The following is a 20,260-nucleotide window of genomic DNA, read 5'->3' on the forward strand; positions in this document are numbered from 1 at the left end:
GCCGGATCTGGGACAGGGCGGCGGCAAGGTCGCCGGAGGGCGCCGGCACGGCGCACGAGAGACGGGGCGGCGTGGAGGCTGCGATGGAGCTCGGCCGGGGCGGCGGAAATTGCAGGAAGCGGCGGGCGAAGCCTGAGGAGGCAGCGAAGGTGAGGCAGGCGGGCTCAGGCGGGCCGGCTTCGGGCCCCGCGGGCTCGGCGGGTGGTGCGGCGAAGTGGGGCGAGGGCGCGGACAGGTGGCGGCCCCTGAGTGGCTGAGGCGGCGGGGAAGCTGACGTGGCGATGCCTGATTCGCCGGAGTGAGGTGGCGGTGGCGGCGGACATGTCCGGCTGGCGCGGGATGAAATGTCCGGCGGCGGCGGGGAAGGTTAGGGTAGGGTTTGTGCCGCAAATTTTTGGAGGGGATCACATATATATGGGTAGAGGGAGCTAGGAGACTCCAAATGAGGTGTGGTTCTTGGCCACGCGATCGTGATCGAACGACCGAGATGATAGAGGGGGTTTTGGTGGGTTTTGGGCCACTTTGGAGAGGTGTTGGGCTGCAACACACATGAGGCCTTTTCGGTTCCTCGGTTAATCGTTGGAGTATCAGACGAAGTCCAAATGGCACGAAACTTGACAGGCGGTCTACCGGTAGTAACCCAAGGCCGCTTGGCAAGTCTCGGTCCAATCCGAGAACGTTTAACACCTGCACACGAAAAGAGGCAAAAGGGAGCACCGGAGGACATAGGAGCGCCGGATTGCAAAACGGACAACGGGGAAAATGCTCGGATGCATGAGACGAACATGTATGCAAATGCGATGCACATGATGACATGATATGAAATGCATGACACGCAAGCAAACGACAAGGCAACAACAGCGCATAACTAGAAGACACTTGGCACATCGGTATCGGGGCGTTACATTGACCCAATCATTGATGGACTCCATCTCACGCGAGTCCTCATGGATGGTGGCAGTAGCCTGAACCTACTCTATCAGGATACAGTGTGCAAAATGGGTATTAATCCCTCAAGGATCAAGCCCACAAGCACTACCTTTAAAGGAGTCATACCAGGTTTAGAGGCCCACTGTACGGGCTCAATAACACTAGAGGTTGTCTTCGGATCTCCGGACAACTTCCGAAGCGAAGAGTTGATCTTCGATATCGTCCCTTTCCGCAGTGGCTATCACGCACTACTGGGACGAACCGCATTTGCTCGATTCAACGCGGTGCCACACTATGCTTATCTCAAGCTCAAGATGCCCAAACCACGCGGCGTCATAACAGTCAATGGAAACACGGAACGCTCCCTCCATACCGAGGAGCACACCGCTGCTTTAGCAGCACAAGTACAGAGCAGCCTCTTCAAGCAGAACCTCAATTCGGTGGCTGAGCTCCCGGACACTGTCAAACGAGTTCGGACTACTCTGCAGCAGGACAGCCCAGCTCGTCAAGAGCTCGACTAGCAATTCGACCTCCGTCCCAGTCCCTACCAAGTGGCGGCGTTCGTACCGCGCGTACATAACTATGCACTCAAAATACCATGGGCATAGACGGAGGCATAACTAGATTGTGAATCATAATACGGCTCGACCTCCCCAGGACACATGTACTTTTACTTTTTCTCTTTTTTTCCTTTTTTCTTTTCCTTTTTAGGTTTATTTTCCACACGCCTTCTCTGACGGCTTGATCACATGTCCTTTCAAAAGGATAGATACACCAAGACGGCAAAAAGCACTGACGTATAAGGGAATTTTTAGGTGGTCTCTTTCAACGATCACTCTACCTGTTTTCAGGATCCGCATGCAGCTCTCCCTTGGTTGTGGCATATTAAATAGCCGTGTTGCTTATTGCACTACTTGTACAAATACGCTTTGACATATTAATCAAACCATAATGGAGATAGTTTGCAGCCCAACTTTTTGTGGCAGTAGTTTGCTCTTTTGATAATCTTACCAAATCGCACCCGTACACTTTGGTAAGCTTTAGTCCACCAAGGGCTTCATTACGCCTCATAATATTGCAACAAAGTCTGAACACTTTTTACAGTATAGTTCGGCACCCCGAATTTAGCATTATATGCATTAGCTCCGAATCATGTCTTTGGTCAATAGTTGGGTTGCCCGGCTCCTGTGCTTACTACCTTACGTTCCGCTATATCGTCTAGGGTAGTAAAGGGAGAACTACTGTGATTGTGTCCTGGTTTATCCGGATGAGCACCTCAATAGAGAAAGCCAAAAACTGACTGTCATGATGCGGCGTGAGCCGGTCAGCTCTTCGGAGGTTTCAAATCTTTAGCGATTTTTTTTGCATTATGCGATGAATCGGTTCTTATCCGATCAGGTGTTTACAGCACCCTAGTTCGGATACTAGGGGTTGCGCCTATATTTTTATTGTCAAACTCCTATGGCTAAGTGAGGGTGATAAAGCCACATAGTCTGATTGCCTGGTTCGTTGCGCTAAACACCTCCTTCAAGGGCCAAATTCTCAGATAAAGAGTGTTTAGATTCATCCCGAACACCCCCGTACTACCTACGTGGGGGCTGAAGCCGACGACTGGCCAACTCTCAGACTTGATAAAAATGGTTGCACAGGAGGTAAAACTTTAAATCATAAACAACAAAGCATTATATTACATATCAGCATTGTTTTCATCATACATGACGGGATAACATGAATGCATTCATTCAAAAATGATGTCCTTAGCACATTGCTCCGCCACAATGCGGGATCCCTTCAAAACATCTTCAAAACTGCTCGGGCATGCGGTGCTCCTTGCCTGTGGGCGGTCCTTCCGTCGTGAGCTTGACGACGTCCATCTTCGCCCATTGTATCTTGACACGGGCGAAGGCCATCCGCGCACCTTCTATGCAGAACGACCAGCTGTTTCAAGAGTCCGAAGTAGCTGTCGGGTATAGCTTCTGCAGGCCACAGCCAGATTATTAAATCCTTCATGGCTAGTTCGACCACCCTATGCAGCTCGACCAGCTGTTTTAGTTGGTTGCTAAAGGGCACTAGATGTTTTGGCGCAAGGTATTGCGACTAGAATAGCTTCTCCGTTGAGCTCCCCTCTTCGGCTCGGAGGAACTCCGCAGCGTCAGAAACACTACGTGGCAAATCCGCAAACGCCCCTGGAGAACTCCAAATCCGGGTTAGCAAGAGATATCTCTTCTTCACATACTTGCTCTACATAATAAAAGCCTTACCCGCCGCAATTTTCTTGGCCTCTTGGATTTCCTGGAGGGCGCCCTGGGCTTCGACCCGGGCCTCTTGTGCACTTTGACGAGCCTTGGCAAGTTTGCACTCTTGGTCCGCATTCTTGCGCTCCAAGGACTCGCATTTCTTCACGGCATCCTGTAGCTCCCGCTGGACCTCACCGACCCTAGCCTCGTGCTTTTCGCGAGCGGCCTGTTCATCTACCGCCCTCTTCTGGGCTTCAGTTAGCGCTGCCTTGAGGGTTTCCACCTCGGACATCGCTCCTACAAATTATCATACGATCAACATAAGCAATTCATATCTTGCTCTATCTGAATAGGTCATTACATACCCTACTTGTCCTCCAGCTGTTTTTTCACTCGTCCGAGCTCTTCCTCAGCCCGCTCCAGACTCTGCCTCAGTCCGGAAACTTCAGCAGCATGAGAAGTCGCGGCTACCAGCGACGCCTGCTTATACAAATAGACATATCTGGTTAGTCTCCTGCAAAAAACTATTTGATCCTCTGTTCGGGTCTTCTTTCCGAACACCGGACAGAGTCTCAGGGGCTACTGTCTATACTGTGACTTTCTTTTCACAAATTGCATTGCTTACCTCAAAGCCAGTTAAAAGGCTTGTGCAAGCTTTAGTCAGTCCGCTCTTCGCAAACTGAATCTTCTCAATCACCGCACCCATGAGGGTATGGTGTTCCTCAGTGATGGAAGCACTTCACAGCGCTTCTAGTAGAGTATCCGGCGCCTATGGTTGGACAAAGGTCACCAGCGGAATGGGCACACCTCCTTCCGACGAAGGAGGCTGCTTGCCGGATTCCGGAGCCGTATAGGTCTCTGGGACCGTATTCAGCTGGGGACCGAATTGGACATGGCCCCCATCGCCAGTCTCCATGGGGATCTGCTCCCCCATGTATTCGGCGGCCGAGGTCTCGCCCTCTGGCACCGTCCTGACGGCCTCCTGCGTCTCTCCCTGGCCGTGGATCATTCGGGACAACACCTCGGTGTCATCCATGGCCCTGGGAGAGGAGGCCGTCGGATGGGACCCGTTGTCCATCACCTTCAGGTCTAGCGAGTTCCCCGAAGACGAGGATCACTCGAGGGTGGAGCGAGTCGGACTGCAAGTGCATGATTTCACATGTTAAAACTATGAAGTAAAGAGGCTGATATATGAATGCGTCAGGGTCTTCGAATACTCATGATTCGGCCTGGGGCTTATCTCGGGGGCACCGTTTTGGGCTGCTATCGGCATCCCACGTGGAGCTATCCGTGAGGGAGACCTTCCCCTTCTTGGATGACTCCGCCTCCAGATTTGTGGAGGCTGCCCTCTTCTTCATTCCCCCCTCGGGGGGGGGATTTCTTTCTCCTTCCTCTTCCTCCTCCTCGTCATCTTCGGCGGCGGAGTGAGTTTAGGCGTCTTCGGACGCCACGTCCGAAGTACCCTTGGGACGGAGTCCACCTCTGGTCCCCTTGGCCTTCTTCTCCAGCGCCTTGTAGGGCACCAGAACCAGCATCTTCATCAGAAGCGGGATGGCTGGTTCCTCGGGCAGTGGAGCCGGACACTAAATTAGCTCCGCCTTCTTCGTCCAACCTTGAAAAAACAAATAGGGAAGTTCGGACATCTTCCTTGAGTAAGCAAGTAAGGGATACACCTTGAAACGCGGAAAACTTACCGAACTGGCGGGATGGGCCAGGTCATGCCCACGGTCCTCGGTCGTCTTCGGCCATGTCTCGTTGGCCTTGAAGAGCACCTTACAGATATCTTCGTGAGTAGTTCCGAAGAACCGTTGCAAGGTCTTGTGCTCGGCCGAATCGAACTCCCATAGGTGGCAAGCCCGGCTCTGGCATGGAAGGATCCGGTGAACTAGCATCACTAGAATCACGTTGACAAGCTTGACGTTCTTGTCCATCATGCTCCTGATGCGCGTCTGAAGCACTGTCAGCTCGTCCGACGAAGACCAATCCAGGCCCTTCTCTTGCCAGGAGGTAAGCTGCATTGGGGCCCCGGATTTGAATTCGAGAGTCGTGGCCCAGGTAGTGTCATGGGGCTCTGTGACGTAGAACCACAACTTCTGCCACCCCTTGACGGTCTCCATGAAGGTGCCTTTGGGCCACGGGATGTTGGACATTTTGCTCACCATGGCGCCTCCACACTCTGCGTGTTCGCCGCCCACCACCTTTCGCTTCAAATTGAAGGTCTTCAGACACAATCCGAAGTGGGGTGGGATGCGGAGGAAAGCCTCACACACGACGATGAATGTCGAGATAGTGAGGAAGGAATTTTGGGCCAGATCATGAAAATCCATCCCATAGTAGAACATGAGCCCGCGAACGAAGGGGTGGAGTGGAAATCCCATCCTGCGGACAAAGTGGGGGATGAGAACTACCCTCTCATGGGGCTTCAGGGTAGGGACGATCTGTCCCTCGGTCAGAAGCCGATGGGCGACCTCCTTGGCCACATATCCAGCCTCCCGAAGCTGGGTGATGTCCTTCTCCTTGACGGTGGAGGCCATCCACTTGCCCTGCGCTCCGGACATGGTCGGAGTGCTTTCTTGAGGCAGAAAAGATGAGAACTTGGGCACTGGAGCTCGAGAGTGGGTAGGCGGAAGAGAGAAGCCATGGGTGAAAGAGGTGAATCCTTATCTCCTTATAAAGGCGGTGGATATCAAGTGCCTCCCCACTCGCCATAAAACTCGCCTATTCCCCAGGGGCCGTGCAGGCGGCTTGGTTGGATTACCCATACATGTATTGATGAGAATCCCGCAATATGGGGACATGATCTCTGCTTTGACAAGACGTGCCAATAAAGCCGCATCTCAAAATATGGAGCGGCAGGCCGAAAAACGGTTCGAAATAATAACCAGGCAGGAACGTGATATCACGTTACAAAAAGTTGTCAGAAGATTGGACTCGTGAAATACTATACTCTCTGCGGTGGTATGTGGTACTTGTTTTGCAGATCCGGACACGTTCGCTGTGTTCGAAGATTGTGTTGGAGTATTCAGAGAAGAAACCCGCCTTGCAATGCCGAAGACAATCTGCGCGCCGGACACCTCGTCATTGAATCCTAGTTCAGGGGCTACTGAGGGAGTCCTAGACTAAGGGGTCCTCGAGCGTCTGGCCTGTTGGACATGGTCCGGACTGATGGGCTATGAAGATACAAGACCGAAGACTCTCACCCGTGCCCGGATGGCGTGGATGGCAAGTTTGGTGTTCAGATATGAAGATTCCTTTCTTTGTAACCGACTTTGTATAACCCTAGTCCCCTCCGGTGTCTATATAAACCGGAGGGTTTAGTTCGTAGAGGCAGATACAATCATAATCACATAGGCTAGACTTCTAGGGTTTTAGCCATTACGATCTCGAGGTAGATCAACTCTTGTAATACTCATATTCATCCAGATCAATCAAGCAGGAAGTAGGGTATTACCTCCATAGAGAGGGCCCGAACCTGGGTAAACATCGTGTCCCCTGTCTCCTGTTACCATCAACCTTAGACGCACAGTTCGGGACCCCCTACCCGAGATCCGCCGGTTTTAACACCGACAATGATGAGCCCAGATTCCGCAAAATGGCTTGAGGCCATGAAATATGAGATGGGATCCATGTATGAGAACAAAGTGTGGACTTTGGTTGACTTGCCCAATGATCGGCATGCCATAGAGAATAAATGGATCTTCAAGAATAAGACGGATGCTGACGATAATGTTACTGTCTACAAAGCTCGACTTGTTGCAAAAGGTTTTCAACAAGTTCAAGGAAGTTGACTACGATGAGACCTTATCACCCGTAGCGATGCTTAAGTCCGTCTGAATCATGTTAGCAATTGCCGCATTTTATGATTATGAAATTTGGCAAATGGATGTCAAAACTGCATTCCTTAATGGATATCTTAAAGAAGAGTTGTATATGATGCAACCAGAAGGTTTTATCGATCCAAAAGATGCTAACAAAGTGTGCAAACTCCAGCGATCCATTTATGGACTGTTGCAAGCCTCTCGGAGTTGGAATATACGCTTTGATAGTGTGATCAAAGCATATGGTTTTATACAGACTTTTGGAGAAGCATGTATTTACAAGAAAGCGAGTGGGAGCTCTATAGCATTTCTGATATTATATGTAGATGACATATTGTTGATCAGAAATGATACTGAATTTCTGAATAGCATAAAAGGATACTTGAATAAGAATTTTTCAATGAAAGACATTGGTGAAGCTTCTTATATATTGGGCATCAAGATCTATAGAGATAGATCAAGATGCATAATTGGACTTTCACAAAGCACATACCTTGATAAAGTTTTGAAAAAGTTCAAAATGGATCAAGCAAAGAAAGGGTTCTTGCCTGTGTTACAAGGTGTGAATTTGAGTCAGACTCAATGCCAGACTACTACAAAAGATAGAGAGAAAATGAAAGTCATTCCCTATGCTTCAGCCATAGGTTCTATCATGTATGCAGTGCCGTGTACCAGACCTGATGTGTGCCTTGCTATTAGTTTAGCAGGGAGGTAACAAAGTAATCCAGAGTGGATCACTAGACAGCGGTCAAGAACATCCTGAAATACCTGAAAAGGACTAAGGATATGTTTCTCGTTTATGGAGGTGACAAAGAGCTCATCGTAAATGGTTACGTCGATGCAAGCTTTGACACTGATCTGGATGACTCTAAGTCACAAACCGGATACATATTTTTATTAAATGGTGGAGCTGTCAATTGGTGTAGTTCCAAGCAGAGCGTCGTGGCGGGATCTATGTGTGAAGTGGAGTACATAGCTGCTTCGGAAGCAGCAAATGAAGGAGTCTGGATGAAGGAGTTCATATCCGATCTAGGTGTAATACCTAGTGCATCGGGTCCAATGAAAATCTTTTGTGACAATACTGGTGCAATTGCCTTGGCAGAGGAATCCAGATTTCACAAGAGAACCAAGCACATCAAGAGACGCTTCAATTCCATCCGCGATCAAGTCAAGGAGGGAGACATAGAGATTTGCAAGATACATACGGATCTGAATGTTTCAGACCTATTGACTAAGCCTCTCTCACGAGCAAAACATGATCAGCACCAAGACTCCATGGGTGTTAGAATCATTACAATGTAATCTAGATTATTGACTCTAGTGCAAGTGTGAGACTGAAGGAAATATGCCCTAGAGGCAATAATAAAGTTGTTATTTATATTTCCTTATATCATGATAAATGTTTATTATTCATGCTAGAATTGTATTAACCTGAAACTTAGTACATGTGTGAATACATAGACAAACCGAGTGTCACTAGTATGCCTCTACTTGACTAGCTCGTTGAATCAATGATGGTTATGTTTCCTAACCATAGACATGAGTTGTCATTTGATTAACGGGATCACATCATTAGAGAATGATGTGATTGACTTGACCCATCCGTTAGCTTAGCACGATGGTCGTTTAGTTTGTTGCTATTGCTTTCTCCATAACTTATACATGTTCCTATGACTATGAGATCATGCAACTCCCGAATACCGGAGGAACACTCAGTGTGCTATCAAACGTCATAACGTAATTGGGTGACTATAAAGATGCTCTACAAGTGTCTCTAATGGTGTTTGTTGAGTTGGTATAGATCGAGATTAGGATTTGTCACTCCGAGTATCGGAGAGGTATCTATGGGCTCTCTCGGTAATGCACATCACTACAAGCCTTGCAAGCAATGTGACTAATGAATTAGTTGCAGGATAATGCATTACGGAACGAGTAAAGAGACTTGCTGGTGACGAGATTGAACTATGTATTGAGATACCGACGATTGAATCTCAAGCAAGTAACATACCGACGACAAAGGGAACAACGTATGTTGTTGTGCGGTTTGACCGATAAAGATCTTCGTAGAATATGTAGGAACCAATATGAGCATCCAGGTTCCACTATTGGTTATTGACCGGAGATGAGTCTCAGTCATGTCTACATAGTTCTCGAACCCGTAGGGTCCGCACACTTAACGTTCGGTGACGATCGGTATTATGAGTTTATGTGTTTTGATGTATCGAAGGTAGTTTGGAGTCCCGAATATGATCACGGACATGACAAGGAGTCTTGAAATGGTCGAGACATAAATATTAATATATTGGAAGCCTATGTTTGGACATTGGAATGGTTCTGGATAATTTCGGGCATCTTCTGGAGTACGGGAGGTTACCGAAACCCCCCGGGGAGTATATGGGCCTTATTGGGCCTTAGTGGAATAGAGGAGAGGAAGGGAACAGGTGGGAGGCGTGCGCCCCTAGCCCAATCCGAATTGGGTGGGGGCCGGGCCCCCTTTCCTTTCCCCTCTCATCCCCTTCCTTCTCTCCTACTCCTACTACTTGGAAGGGGGGAATCCTATTCCCGGTGGGAGTAGGACTCCCCTAGGCCGCGCCATAGAGGGTCGGCCCTCCCCCTCCTCCACTCCTTTATATACGGGGGAGGGGGGGCACCCCATAGACACACAAGTTGATCATTGTCTTAGCCGTGTGCACTGCCCCCCTCCACCATAATCCACCTCGGTCATATCGTCGTAGTGCTTAGGCGAAGCCCTGCGCCAGTAGCATAATCATCACCGTCATCACGCCATCGTGCTGACGAAGCTCTCCCTCGACACTCAGCTGGATCGAGAGTTCGTGGGACGTCACCAGTTGAACATGTGCAGATCACGGAGGTGTCGTACTTTCGGTACTAGGATCGGTCGGATCGTGAAGACGTACGACTACATCAATCGCGTTTTCATAATGCTTCAGCTTACGGTCTACAAGGGTACGTAGACAACACTCTCCCTTCTCGTTGCTATGCATCACCTAGATAGATCTTGCATGTGCGTAGGAAATTCTTTGAAATTACTGTGTTCCCCAACATACTCAACAAACACCATCGGAGACACCTGTAGAGCATCTTTATAGTCACCCAGTTATGTTGTGACGTTTGATAGCACACAAAGTGTTCCTCCGGTATTCGGGAGTTGCATAATCTCATAGTTAGAGGAACATGTATAAGTCATGAAGAAAGCAATAGCAATAAAACTAAACGATCATTATGCTAAGCTAACAGATGGGTCTTGTCCATCACATCATTCTCTAATGATGTGATCCCGTTCATCAAATGACAACACATGTCTATGGTTAGGAAACTTAACCATCTTTGATTAACGAGCTAGTCTAGTAGAGACATACTAGGGAGACTCTGTTTGTCTATGTATTCACACATGTACTAAGTTTCCGGTTAATACAATTCTAGCATGAATAATAAACATTTATCATGATATAAGAAAATATAAATAACAACTTTATTATTGCCTCTAGGGCATATTTCCTTCACTTAGTTGGGTCTATAAGTGGACCAGCCTCGTGATCCTTCCGTATCCAACATGAGAACCCAACGTTGAGACCAAACAGTTCGTTCATCTAACTCATGTTTGCCCTATGTTTAAGGGAGTCACAACTCACTGCTACCTTCTGACAAAAAAAAGGTGATCACTAGTGAAGGTTTGTTGTATTTTGTGAAAAAAATATTTCATCCTAAAATGCCATAGATGACATAAGGTTCAGAGAGAATTTAAAACTACAAGAAAGGCTTTCAATGGCTAATGAAATTAATTAATACTTGTCTAATTGACATGATGGATGGTCGGCAATCGATACTACCTTTGAGTGGAATAGCCCAACGTTTCTCTATCTCAGGTGGGTATACAAGCCGACTTGCCTACCATTTCTCTATCGTTAGGTGGTGTATAAACCAGCTACCCTAAAATTTTCCTATCCTCAGGTGGCCTCTGACCCTTCTATACCCAGCCCGAGAAGCCTACCCTAAAATTGACTGATTTGATGTTCGCCCTATGTCCAAGGCAGTTGAGTCACAAAAGTAATCATCAATGACGCTATAGACAGTGGAAGTTGGTTGCTTATCAACACGAAGAAAAAGAGTGGACACTACCAAAAGTAGCTATATTTTCTAAAAGAAATATTTCATCATGGGATGTCAAAGATAACAGAAGAATTAAACAGCCGTGGCATTCAACTGTATAGAAGGGACGACAAAATTATTTTATACATCCTCTGTTTTTAAGTATAAGATGTTTCAGTGGTTTAATTTAGGAACGGATGTAGTAGTTCTTCTGAATTGACATGCTTGTTGGTCGACAATGGTATGCTTTAAAATGGGGCAACCCTTATCCTAAAAAAAGGGGGCAACCCAACCCAAGACTTCCCTATCTTCAAGCAGCCGACTAGCCTCATGACTCTTCCGTATCCAGCATGTGTCAAACAACCAAAGAGAGAACTACTTCTGAGTATTAAACAACCAACAGAGAAAATTTCCAATGGAATAAAAAATGACAATGAAACTAATTGATACTTTTGTTAAATTGGCATGGTGTCTGGCCAATAGTTCGAACTACTTCTGTGTGGGACGATCCAACAAATCTCTATCCTTAGTTGGGTCTATAAGCGGACCAGCCTCATGATCGTTTCGTACCCAACGTGAGAACCCAACGTTGAAGGCAAACAATTCGTTCATCTAATTCCAGCCCTATGTTCAACGGAATCACAACTGACTGCTACCTTTTGACAGAAAAGGTGGTCACTAGTGAAGGTTGGTTGTACTTTGTGAAAAAAATATTGCATTCCAAAATGCCAAAGATGACAGAAGATTCGGAGAGAATTTAACACTAGAAGGAAGGCTTTCAACGGCTAACAAAATTAATTAATTAATACTTGTTCAATTGACATGGTGGATGGTCGGCAATCGATACTACCTTTGAGTGGAATAGCACAATGTTTCTCTATCTCAGATGGTATACAAGCCGACTTGCCTGCCATTTCTCTATCCTCAGGTAGGTGTATAAGCCAACTAGGCTAACATTCTCCTATCCTCAGGTGGTCTAAGACCCTTCTATATCCGGCGCGAGAAGGCAACCCTGAAGCCGACTGATTTGATGTTCGCCCTACGTCCAAGGGAGTCACAATTCACTCTTGTTTGTCCATCTATCTCCAAAAGTACATGGTGCACAATTATCAATGACACTATAGAAGGTGGAGGTTGTTTGCTTATCAGCACGAGAAAAGAAGCCGGACACTACCAAAACTCCAAGAGTAGCTATATTCCCTACAAAACATTTCATCCTGAAAGTGTCAAAGATAACAGAACATTGTACCATATGAAGAGAATTAAATAGCCAAACAGAAAAGGCTTTCAACTACATAAAAAAGAACGACAATGATAACAAAAGATCGTACCATATGAGAAGATCTTACGTTAGTTTACGGAGAGGGTATTTCTTTTAAATTGACATGGTTGCTGGTCGATAATGGTGTGCTTTAAAACGAGGCGACCCAACATTTCCCTATCCTCAGGTGGCCGGCTAGCCTCGTGACTCTTCCAAATCGTCTATCCAATTCAAGTTCGCCCTATGTGAGAGGGAGTTGGAGAGCACGAGTTGGAGTGGCATTGGCACTGCTGGCACGCCGGCTCCTCCTTCTTGTGGTGCATATAAGGAAGGAAAACGGTGGCGTGGAGATTTCATCTACTAATCCCGATCCAAAAACGTGCCCGTCCTCGGCGGGTCTACAAGCCGACTAGTTTCATCATCACAGTCCAGTTCGCTGTGCATCCACGGGAAGTCGGCACCCCATCTTTGGAGAGCTCGGAGCTGGCTTGCTCCCACCGTCCTGGTCGGCCGAGGGACAGCGACATTCCGATTTCGAAATCAATAACCCGCACGCGACCGCTGCCTGGCTAAATCGCCGAAGCGAACCGCCCCCAGATCAAGATCAGTCCACCACGTAGCCCACGTCTCCTTCCTCCCGAAGTAAACAGAGTTGGAAATCCCCCCTCTCTCTCCCTCGTCGCTGCTCCTCTCCAAATCCCCTGAACCCGCCTCTCCCCGGAGGAACCGCGGCGGAGGAGAGATGTCGTACGCCTACCTCTTCAAGTACATCATCATCGGCGACACAGGTGCGCTCCCCTCTTCCCCGCCTCCGCCGATCCCTGCTCGTTCCGGGGAGATTGGGCGGATCCGTGCGGCACTTTGCTGCTCCCGTCGCCGCGGAGATCTGTCTTTCCGTCCCTGCCTCTGCTGAATCTGGCTCGCGCTGACGGTCGGGTGGGATGGTCGTGCAGGTGTCGGCAAGTCGTGCCTGCTGCTGCAGTTCACCGACAAGCGCTTCCAGCCCGTCCATGACCTCACCATCGGCGTCGAGTTCGGCGCCCGGATGATCACCATCGACAACAAGCCCATCAAGCTCCAGATTTGGGACACGGTACCGCCTCCTCTCCGCGACCAATTCCTCATTTCTCTTTGCCTTTCCTAGGTGACACGTTGACATGGCCTGGGCGTGCCTGCCTAGATCGAGTTGTCTTCTTACTGTACAAGAAGTTAGTACCAACTGCGGATGGGAAGAGGTGGCGCTAGCAATTATTTACCTCACTAGGATAATCGTAACCTGCTTGGGAATTAGAACTGCCGTTTGTAGTAGATTCTGGGTTCACCATTGATAATCGTGACTTCATCGAGTTTCTATATGAATTAGCTCTCATCAGATAGCAACAAATGTCTAGTTTAGCTTCTTTCTCATTGTCATGCCATAAACCTTTGTGTCATATTCACTTGTCAAGGTAAAGAGAAATAAAATCTTATGTGGTTTCTTTAATACTACAGGCAGGTCAAGAATCATTCAGATCGATAACTAGATCGTACTACAGGGGAGCTGCTGGCGCTCTTTTGGTTTATGACATCACCAGGTACTTGCCCAGTATAGTGAAAGCTGCCTGGTTAGATTAAGTGCATGCTTTTCTAAACCTAGCTGAGCACGGTGTTAATATTTATTGTCATATTGACTTTAGGAGGGAAACCTTTAATCATCTTGCAAGCTGGCTGGAAGATGCAAGGCAACATGCAAATGCTAACATGACAATAATGCTAGTTGGAAACAAATGCGACCTATCTCATAGGCGTGCCGTGAGCTTCGAGGAAGGCGAGCAGTTCGCCAAGGAGAATGGTCTCATCTTTATGGAGGCGTCTGCAAAAACTGCACAAAATGTCGAGGAGGTGATGATTGATTCTTGATGCATCTCTGTGCAATTAAGGCCTTTCCCTGAACGATTGTTGTCTCATTCGATTTGGAATGCAGGGCTTTGTCAAGACTGCTGGAGCAATATATAAGAAAATTCAGGATGGTGTCTTCGATGTATCTAATGAGGTAAAATTTTGAATATCAAATCTGTTCTGCTTAATGAAAAGTGAGAATGTATAATGTTATCTTTATTATTACTTATGCACCACAAAATTTGTCTTTGATGTACCTAAATGAGATTCAATTTCAAATCTCATATCATTTCTTTGGTCTGCTTAGTGAAAAGTGATATTATATATTAGCAATCATTTATGCAACTTAATTACATTATTAACCACAAAATTTCCCTGGTATGTAGAGATGCCTTTTAAGTGCCGTGTGATCCTTAAGTTGCATCATTTAATATTATTAGGTGATTTCAGGCTCAGGTTTCTGATGTATATTCTACTCCACTTTACAACGCATAAATGCCTGCCTTACAAGTTACAATATTTTTATTGCGAAAGCACAAGATACAACTCGTGCATATGCCTTGCTTCATTCCCATCTTACAGAAACCCCACAACTTTACTGAGTGCCTTTATATGGACCCTGATAAGATAACTAAAAGATGATGACGATGTTACATAAATTTCGCTCTAGTAGTTTAATGGAGTAAGGAGATTCTTTTCTTCATGCTGAAAAAGAGAGATCCATTGCCCTCCATTGTTGGCAGAAGAAGTTAATAAGCGGTAGGGCAGCAATGTTGCTATTGCAGCAAATGCCATTTTCCTGCCAAGAACACTTCCTTTTAACATTTTTCCTGTTGAGCTGAAAAAAAAAGGTTACATTGCTGCTTTCACTAGTTTACTTTGTTCCTGGCCCTGAGCATGGACTGATTTTTCTTCTTGATTTTTGCAGTCCTATGGAATCAAAGTTGGCTATGCAGTTCCTGGCCAAGCTGGAGGTGCTGGTGCCTCGTCTTCCCAAGGTGGCAGCTGCTGCGGCTAATGGAGCAATCCATGATCAATGATGTACAAAATCGCATGGCATGTGTTACAATACCTGTTACATTATTTCGAGTTGCCGAGTGATTGTAACTCCAGGGTGCTTTGTTATTTCACGCGCCTATGGATTATGTTCCAGTAAGCTAGTCAAAATAGGTTCAGTTCATTTCCTTATACTGTATACAATCACTGTAATCCATCAGATGCTTCCAGTCGTGTCATGTAGGATTCATGAATTATATCCATTTGCATGTGTGATTAAATAAGAATGTATGATTCAATGTGTATGTTTAAATCACCTCAAAACATTTGGGTCCTCAAGCTTTAAAGTTATTGAACACCATTTTTTGTTATGAGTAGTTGCAGATGTGTGCCTGGCTAGGTAACCCGTGGTTCTATAAGGACACTTGAGCTTGTGAAATTTGAGCTTTGACTCACTGAACATGAACCATCGAAAATGGTTGAGTTTAATTGGATGAAGCTTGTTGCTATTTGGCTGGATGATATGTGTTAATTTGTTTTTATTATATGTCTAAATCTGAATATATCTTGTGGAGAGTTTTAGAGGTAGTTGTTGTAAAATAAATTGTTCTTTTTTGTTCTCTTGTAAATAATTTGTAATTGACTTGTTTTCCTGTTTTCCCTTAATAATGTTTGTCTATTATTTTTCCTTAGAGATCATAAGCAAAAAGTTTCCAAAGCATTTCTAAGTTCCTTCGACCCTAACTTTGCTTGTTTGTCGACTGCAATTTGTGTTGAGTTACAACCATAGGTCTTACATTTTGAGACAAAAGGGAGTAGTTTATTGCTGCCTCCGTTCACTTTTATAAGTCATTTCAGACAAATGAAATTAAGTTATTTTGCATAATGTCTGAAACGTTTACAAAGCCTTATAAAACTGAACAGAGGGAGTATTACATATATATTTTCTCCTCTTAGGGTTTATAAGGTCTGGAAGTAGGCCAAACCATTCCAGCTCGTTCCTACAAAATGATCGATGCAACACAAGAAACCGAGAGCCCTGTATCCATATTAGTCGTTGCTGAAAAAAATGTGTCTAGACGTATTTCAGACTTTTCCGTTCTAGATACTTCAGTTTGAGCGACAATAAAAATGGACCAGAAGGAATAGAAGATAGTAACAGCAGCAGCAACACAAAAACAGTCCGTACCCTCGGCTGCGTACCAGAGCAACAAAATTCTGCACAGTTTGCTATACATACATACATGCATACATAGATGCACATGAGTAGGCCGGCAAGCCGACGGCGCGCTAGCCGGCGAGGGTGTGGCTAGTTGGTGTGGCAGTCGTAGCAGGTGCGGTTGCGGCCGAGCTCGCTGAGCTTGTCGTAGCCGTGGCGGAAGACGCCCATCCCGAAGAGGACGCCGACGAGGAGCGCGATGCACAGCAGCACCAGCAGGCAGCACCCCACCCTCTCCTTGCTGTTCAACTTGAAGCACATCCTTCCTCCCCCTCCTCTCTTTTCTTCCTCTATATAAACCTTGATCTCTCTCTCTCTCTCTCTCTCTCTCTCTCTCTCTCTCTCTCTAGGCGAGCGACGGTGCTGCGGCGTGAGGGTTTTGGAACATGCAGGCAGGCAGGCTGGAGCAGCGCGGGCACGCCCTTTTATCAGAGAAAATTTTAACCCGGCAGCTACACTTTGCTCGAAAAGAGAGAGCAAAACTGATGGAGCTGGACAACTATGTAACCACTCCAACGAGCGCCCTTCTTTCTCGCTTCAACGGTGGTGTGCATGGCATCGCTTGCCAGGGAAGCTAAGACTGTGTGGAACGGTCGGTCCGCTGACGGGAAATCTCTCTCCGGGTTGCCTTTCCGCCATGCACAGAATCTCGATCCCGTGTGGCCTGGCCCAAGACACATGTCTAACAAGACGGGATTATTGATGCCGTGATGTGTCATCTTGGCATCGAGGGGCATGTGGGGGGAATCAATTTGCAGAGAGCAACAGGCGGCTCGGCTCTGCTTTTCCTCCATCTTTTGCTGCGGAATATTTGTCTTTTGCCTTTTAGATAGATAGAAGATGGAAGAGGATAATGCGTGCGGCTTGGCTGATTGGGGTTGGGGGTGTCCTCCATTGACAACGCATATGGAGGAAGACTAGGACTGGGAGGGCATGGATGGATGGACGGACGACGGGCTTGACAGGATGGAATCAATTCGATTGGGACGCGCATTTATGCGAGGGGTTATTATCAGAAATTTGTTCTAACACTTTGATAAAGCTTATAAGAAACTGATCGCCGTCGAGGTTTTAATTCGTCCCGATCCTGAAACGTAAGACGGTGAAGAGACAGAGGCAAATGCTCCGGCCAACATTTGTCCCAGACATGACACCACCATGGGCCGGCCGGCCGGCCAAACCTGTCGCTTCAAACGCATCACCCATAACGCTCGCTGCACGATTCGGCACGGCACTGTCTGAACGATGGATACATCACGACCGAGAGGTTATATCTGATTCCGCTGTGGAATGTGGCCGGTTACAGAAACTTTTACCAACTTTTTTTTTGCGAACACATTCCAAAAACTTACTTGACTATACTAAGCCTTTTGGAGTTACATTCCAGTAAGACAATTGTCTCAACAAACAAGATGGAGAGATTCCAGGATATATAAATGCTCTAAAAAAAGACCACCACAGCATCAAACGTAGCCTACGGTGAAAGAGGGAGGTGGAACCAACATCACCCACCATCTAATTGGATTTTGAGTGGGCATTGCAAGTAAAAATATAGATTCCATTAGTTCCAAACTCATAGGAAGCAAAACCACACCGGGCAGAAAATCAAATCACAGAAAGTGATCAAGCCTAACATCGCAGCATACAGGCAAGAATTGTAGACGGGTGCATGTTTCAGATGAATATGTCAATATGTAATCTGCAATACCAGTGCCCCCATCCCAGTTTAATTTCAAGCATTGCCACAAAAGAAAAAGGGTCAGCTTCTACTCAAACACAACTTACTGCTACGCAAAAGTACAAGGGCAAGAATTCCAGGGTAACAAGTAACAGCACATGATGCCACTTAGCATTTCAAAAGTCTGGAGGCCTGCAAGTGAAATTCCCGAGAAAATGCATTACGAACAATATATAAGAACATAGGTCAAACAGGCGAGATGATTCCGCATCAACACGTACTTAGATTGACATCTTCTAACAGAACAGAAACATTCTTCGACATAGCTCGCAGAGGAAGCAGGTTACGCTGTAGGGACTTGCACTGCACGAGCTTCCAAAGCAGGGAACAATAAAGCTCAGCGCCCCCGGCCCCGGCCACGCCCACGGCCGCGTCCACGACCCCGACCCATAGGCTTCCCTGGAACAAAAGTAGGCTGGTCAGTTTACAGTTCTTGTGGAAACTGACCATAGAATAGCTGTGGTAAAAAAAAACTGTACCTGTAGTTGGCTTCTTAGACTTGACCCTGGGAGTATCCTCAACCAGCAACGTTTCCAGGTTTAAGCTATCAGGGAGGATGTAGTACCGAATGTTGTTTCCTCTCACGCTGATGTGATCAAGGGTTACAGGATTCTTCCCTTTCATTGTGAGCTTTACGGTCTTCAGATGAGTATTCATGCTTATGTCAACACCTACAAAATATGCATCAGTCAGAGGATCTGCAGTACCAGTAATCATGATCCCAATCAGTTGGTACAAAAATAGTTGCAGCAGCACGATGTTATGGGAGTTGCAAAACTGAAGAGCCAGACAGGGTCCAAACAATGATTTCCCGAATTCTACATGACTGAAGAGTAAAACTGGGCAACCCGGTTTTCTAAACTGCAACAAGAAGTTACATAATACGAATCTTCCAGGATGCATTTTTTTTCTTTTAATAAGCAGTGGAAACTTATGGAATATACTCAACAAAATCCAATTTGGCAAACATTATAAACCCTAAGGCCAGAAGACCTCAAGTAACAAAACGAATGTAGAAATATGAAAACCATTATTCCAATCTTCAAGTCATATTTCCTACAGTACCCTTTTTAAAACAAAACAAATGTTCTCCAGTTGCAAAGAAATTTCATCAAATGTTCTTACATTGTTTATTGCACCTTTCATCAAACTTAGTGCGGTGTGTTCCTCTTCTAGGTTTAATAGTATAAACATTCATCAGGGAGTAACAAAGAGGATTAGGAGGGGGCATACAGAGGTACATGATCCCAATGCATTCTCATTCTGAGCAACTAATGTATGTTACTACACTATCATAAGGAGATGACATCACTATATTCCTTGGAATAATATATAGAAGACTAAAGATTTCAATATACTCGTCCCAAGCTTGTTTCTCAAATGGATGTATCTAGCACTAACTTGGTGCTAGATACATTCATTTGAGTGACAAGCTTTTTCAGACAGAGGGAGTACAAAATACATCATGTATTTAACAACAGGAGTGGACAGCACCGGACACATAAGAGAAGATCGGCTGAATGTAAACGCACTCCGCACAATTCGTATGAATCAAATTGCTAATTGACCAAGCTGAACAGCCAATGCAAAGAAACATCACTAATTGTGCGCCACAAAACTAATGGAGCAAATCATCTTCATCTCAGTTCCACACTGTATGTAATAATTACCTAATCCTTCAACTACGAAAGGAAATCACTGACCATACATAGAAGATATGTTCACTTCCACGAGCTCTAAACCAAACAAAACAACGCCACACAATCAGGCAAGCACACGCAACTAGATCTCAAAAACACAAAGCACGGGGACAAAACTAACGGATCCTAGACACGGACGCGCTGAAAGAAACCCTAAAATTTCAGGATTTCACACTCGGGAGGAGTGAGGTCGAAGCATACCGGTGATGGTGCCGTGGACGGTAGTGCCGTTCTTGAGCTCGATGGTGACCGTCTCGTTGTTCAGCTTCATCAAGAACCTGCGGCCCAACACAAACGCCCAAATCCGCGGCGGGAGATTACACCGACCAGATCAGCGAGGAACGGCAAAACAAAACCAATCCGAAAGAAGGGA

At 46.3% G+C, this 20,260-nt stretch overlaps 2 protein-coding genes across 3 annotated transcripts in view; one reads left to right on the forward strand and one right to left on the reverse strand.

Annotated features, from left to right (window-relative positions):
* Positions 1 to 12,731: 12,731 nt before the first annotated feature.
* Positions 12,732 to 15,556, forward strand: LOC119355443 (ras-related protein Rab-2-B). The gene is made up of 6 exons (XM_037622248.1): positions 12,732 to 13,144; positions 13,310 to 13,449; positions 13,848 to 13,930; positions 14,033 to 14,237; positions 14,320 to 14,388; positions 15,163 to 15,556. The coding sequence occupies exons 1-6, from the start codon at positions 13,099 to 13,101 to the stop codon at positions 15,250 to 15,252; spliced, it is 633 nt and encodes a 210-aa protein (XP_037478145.1). The 5' UTR covers positions 12,732 to 13,098; the 3' UTR covers positions 15,253 to 15,556.
* Positions 15,557 to 18,213: 2,657 nt separating this feature from the next.
* The window catches only part of LOC119355444 (small nuclear ribonucleoprotein SmD1a-like), a 2,489-nt gene continuing 442 nt past the window's right edge, over positions 18,214 to 20,260 (reverse strand). The window contains exons 2-5 of one of the 2 annotated variants that reach the window (XR_005171584.1): positions 20,089 to 20,165; positions 18,667 to 18,858; positions 18,409 to 18,586; positions 18,214 to 18,319 (exon numbers count right to left, since the gene is read on the reverse strand). Coding sequence is in view for 1 of the 2 variants with exons in the window: in XM_037622249.1 (XP_037478146.1) it covers positions 18,525 to 18,586; positions 18,667 to 18,858; positions 20,089 to 20,165 (331 nt within the window). In the remaining variant the exon portion in view is untranslated. Of the gene's footprint in view, positions 18,587 to 18,666; positions 18,859 to 20,088; positions 20,166 to 20,260 lie in introns of both variants that reach the window. The other variant, XM_037622249.1, reaches the window with a different exon arrangement.

Source organism: Triticum dicoccoides, chromosome 2A, assembly GCF_002162155.2.
Source record: "Triticum dicoccoides isolate Atlit2015 ecotype Zavitan chromosome 2A, WEW_v2.0, whole genome shotgun sequence".
NCBI lineage: Eukaryota > Viridiplantae > Streptophyta > Magnoliopsida > Poales > Poaceae > Triticum > Triticum dicoccoides.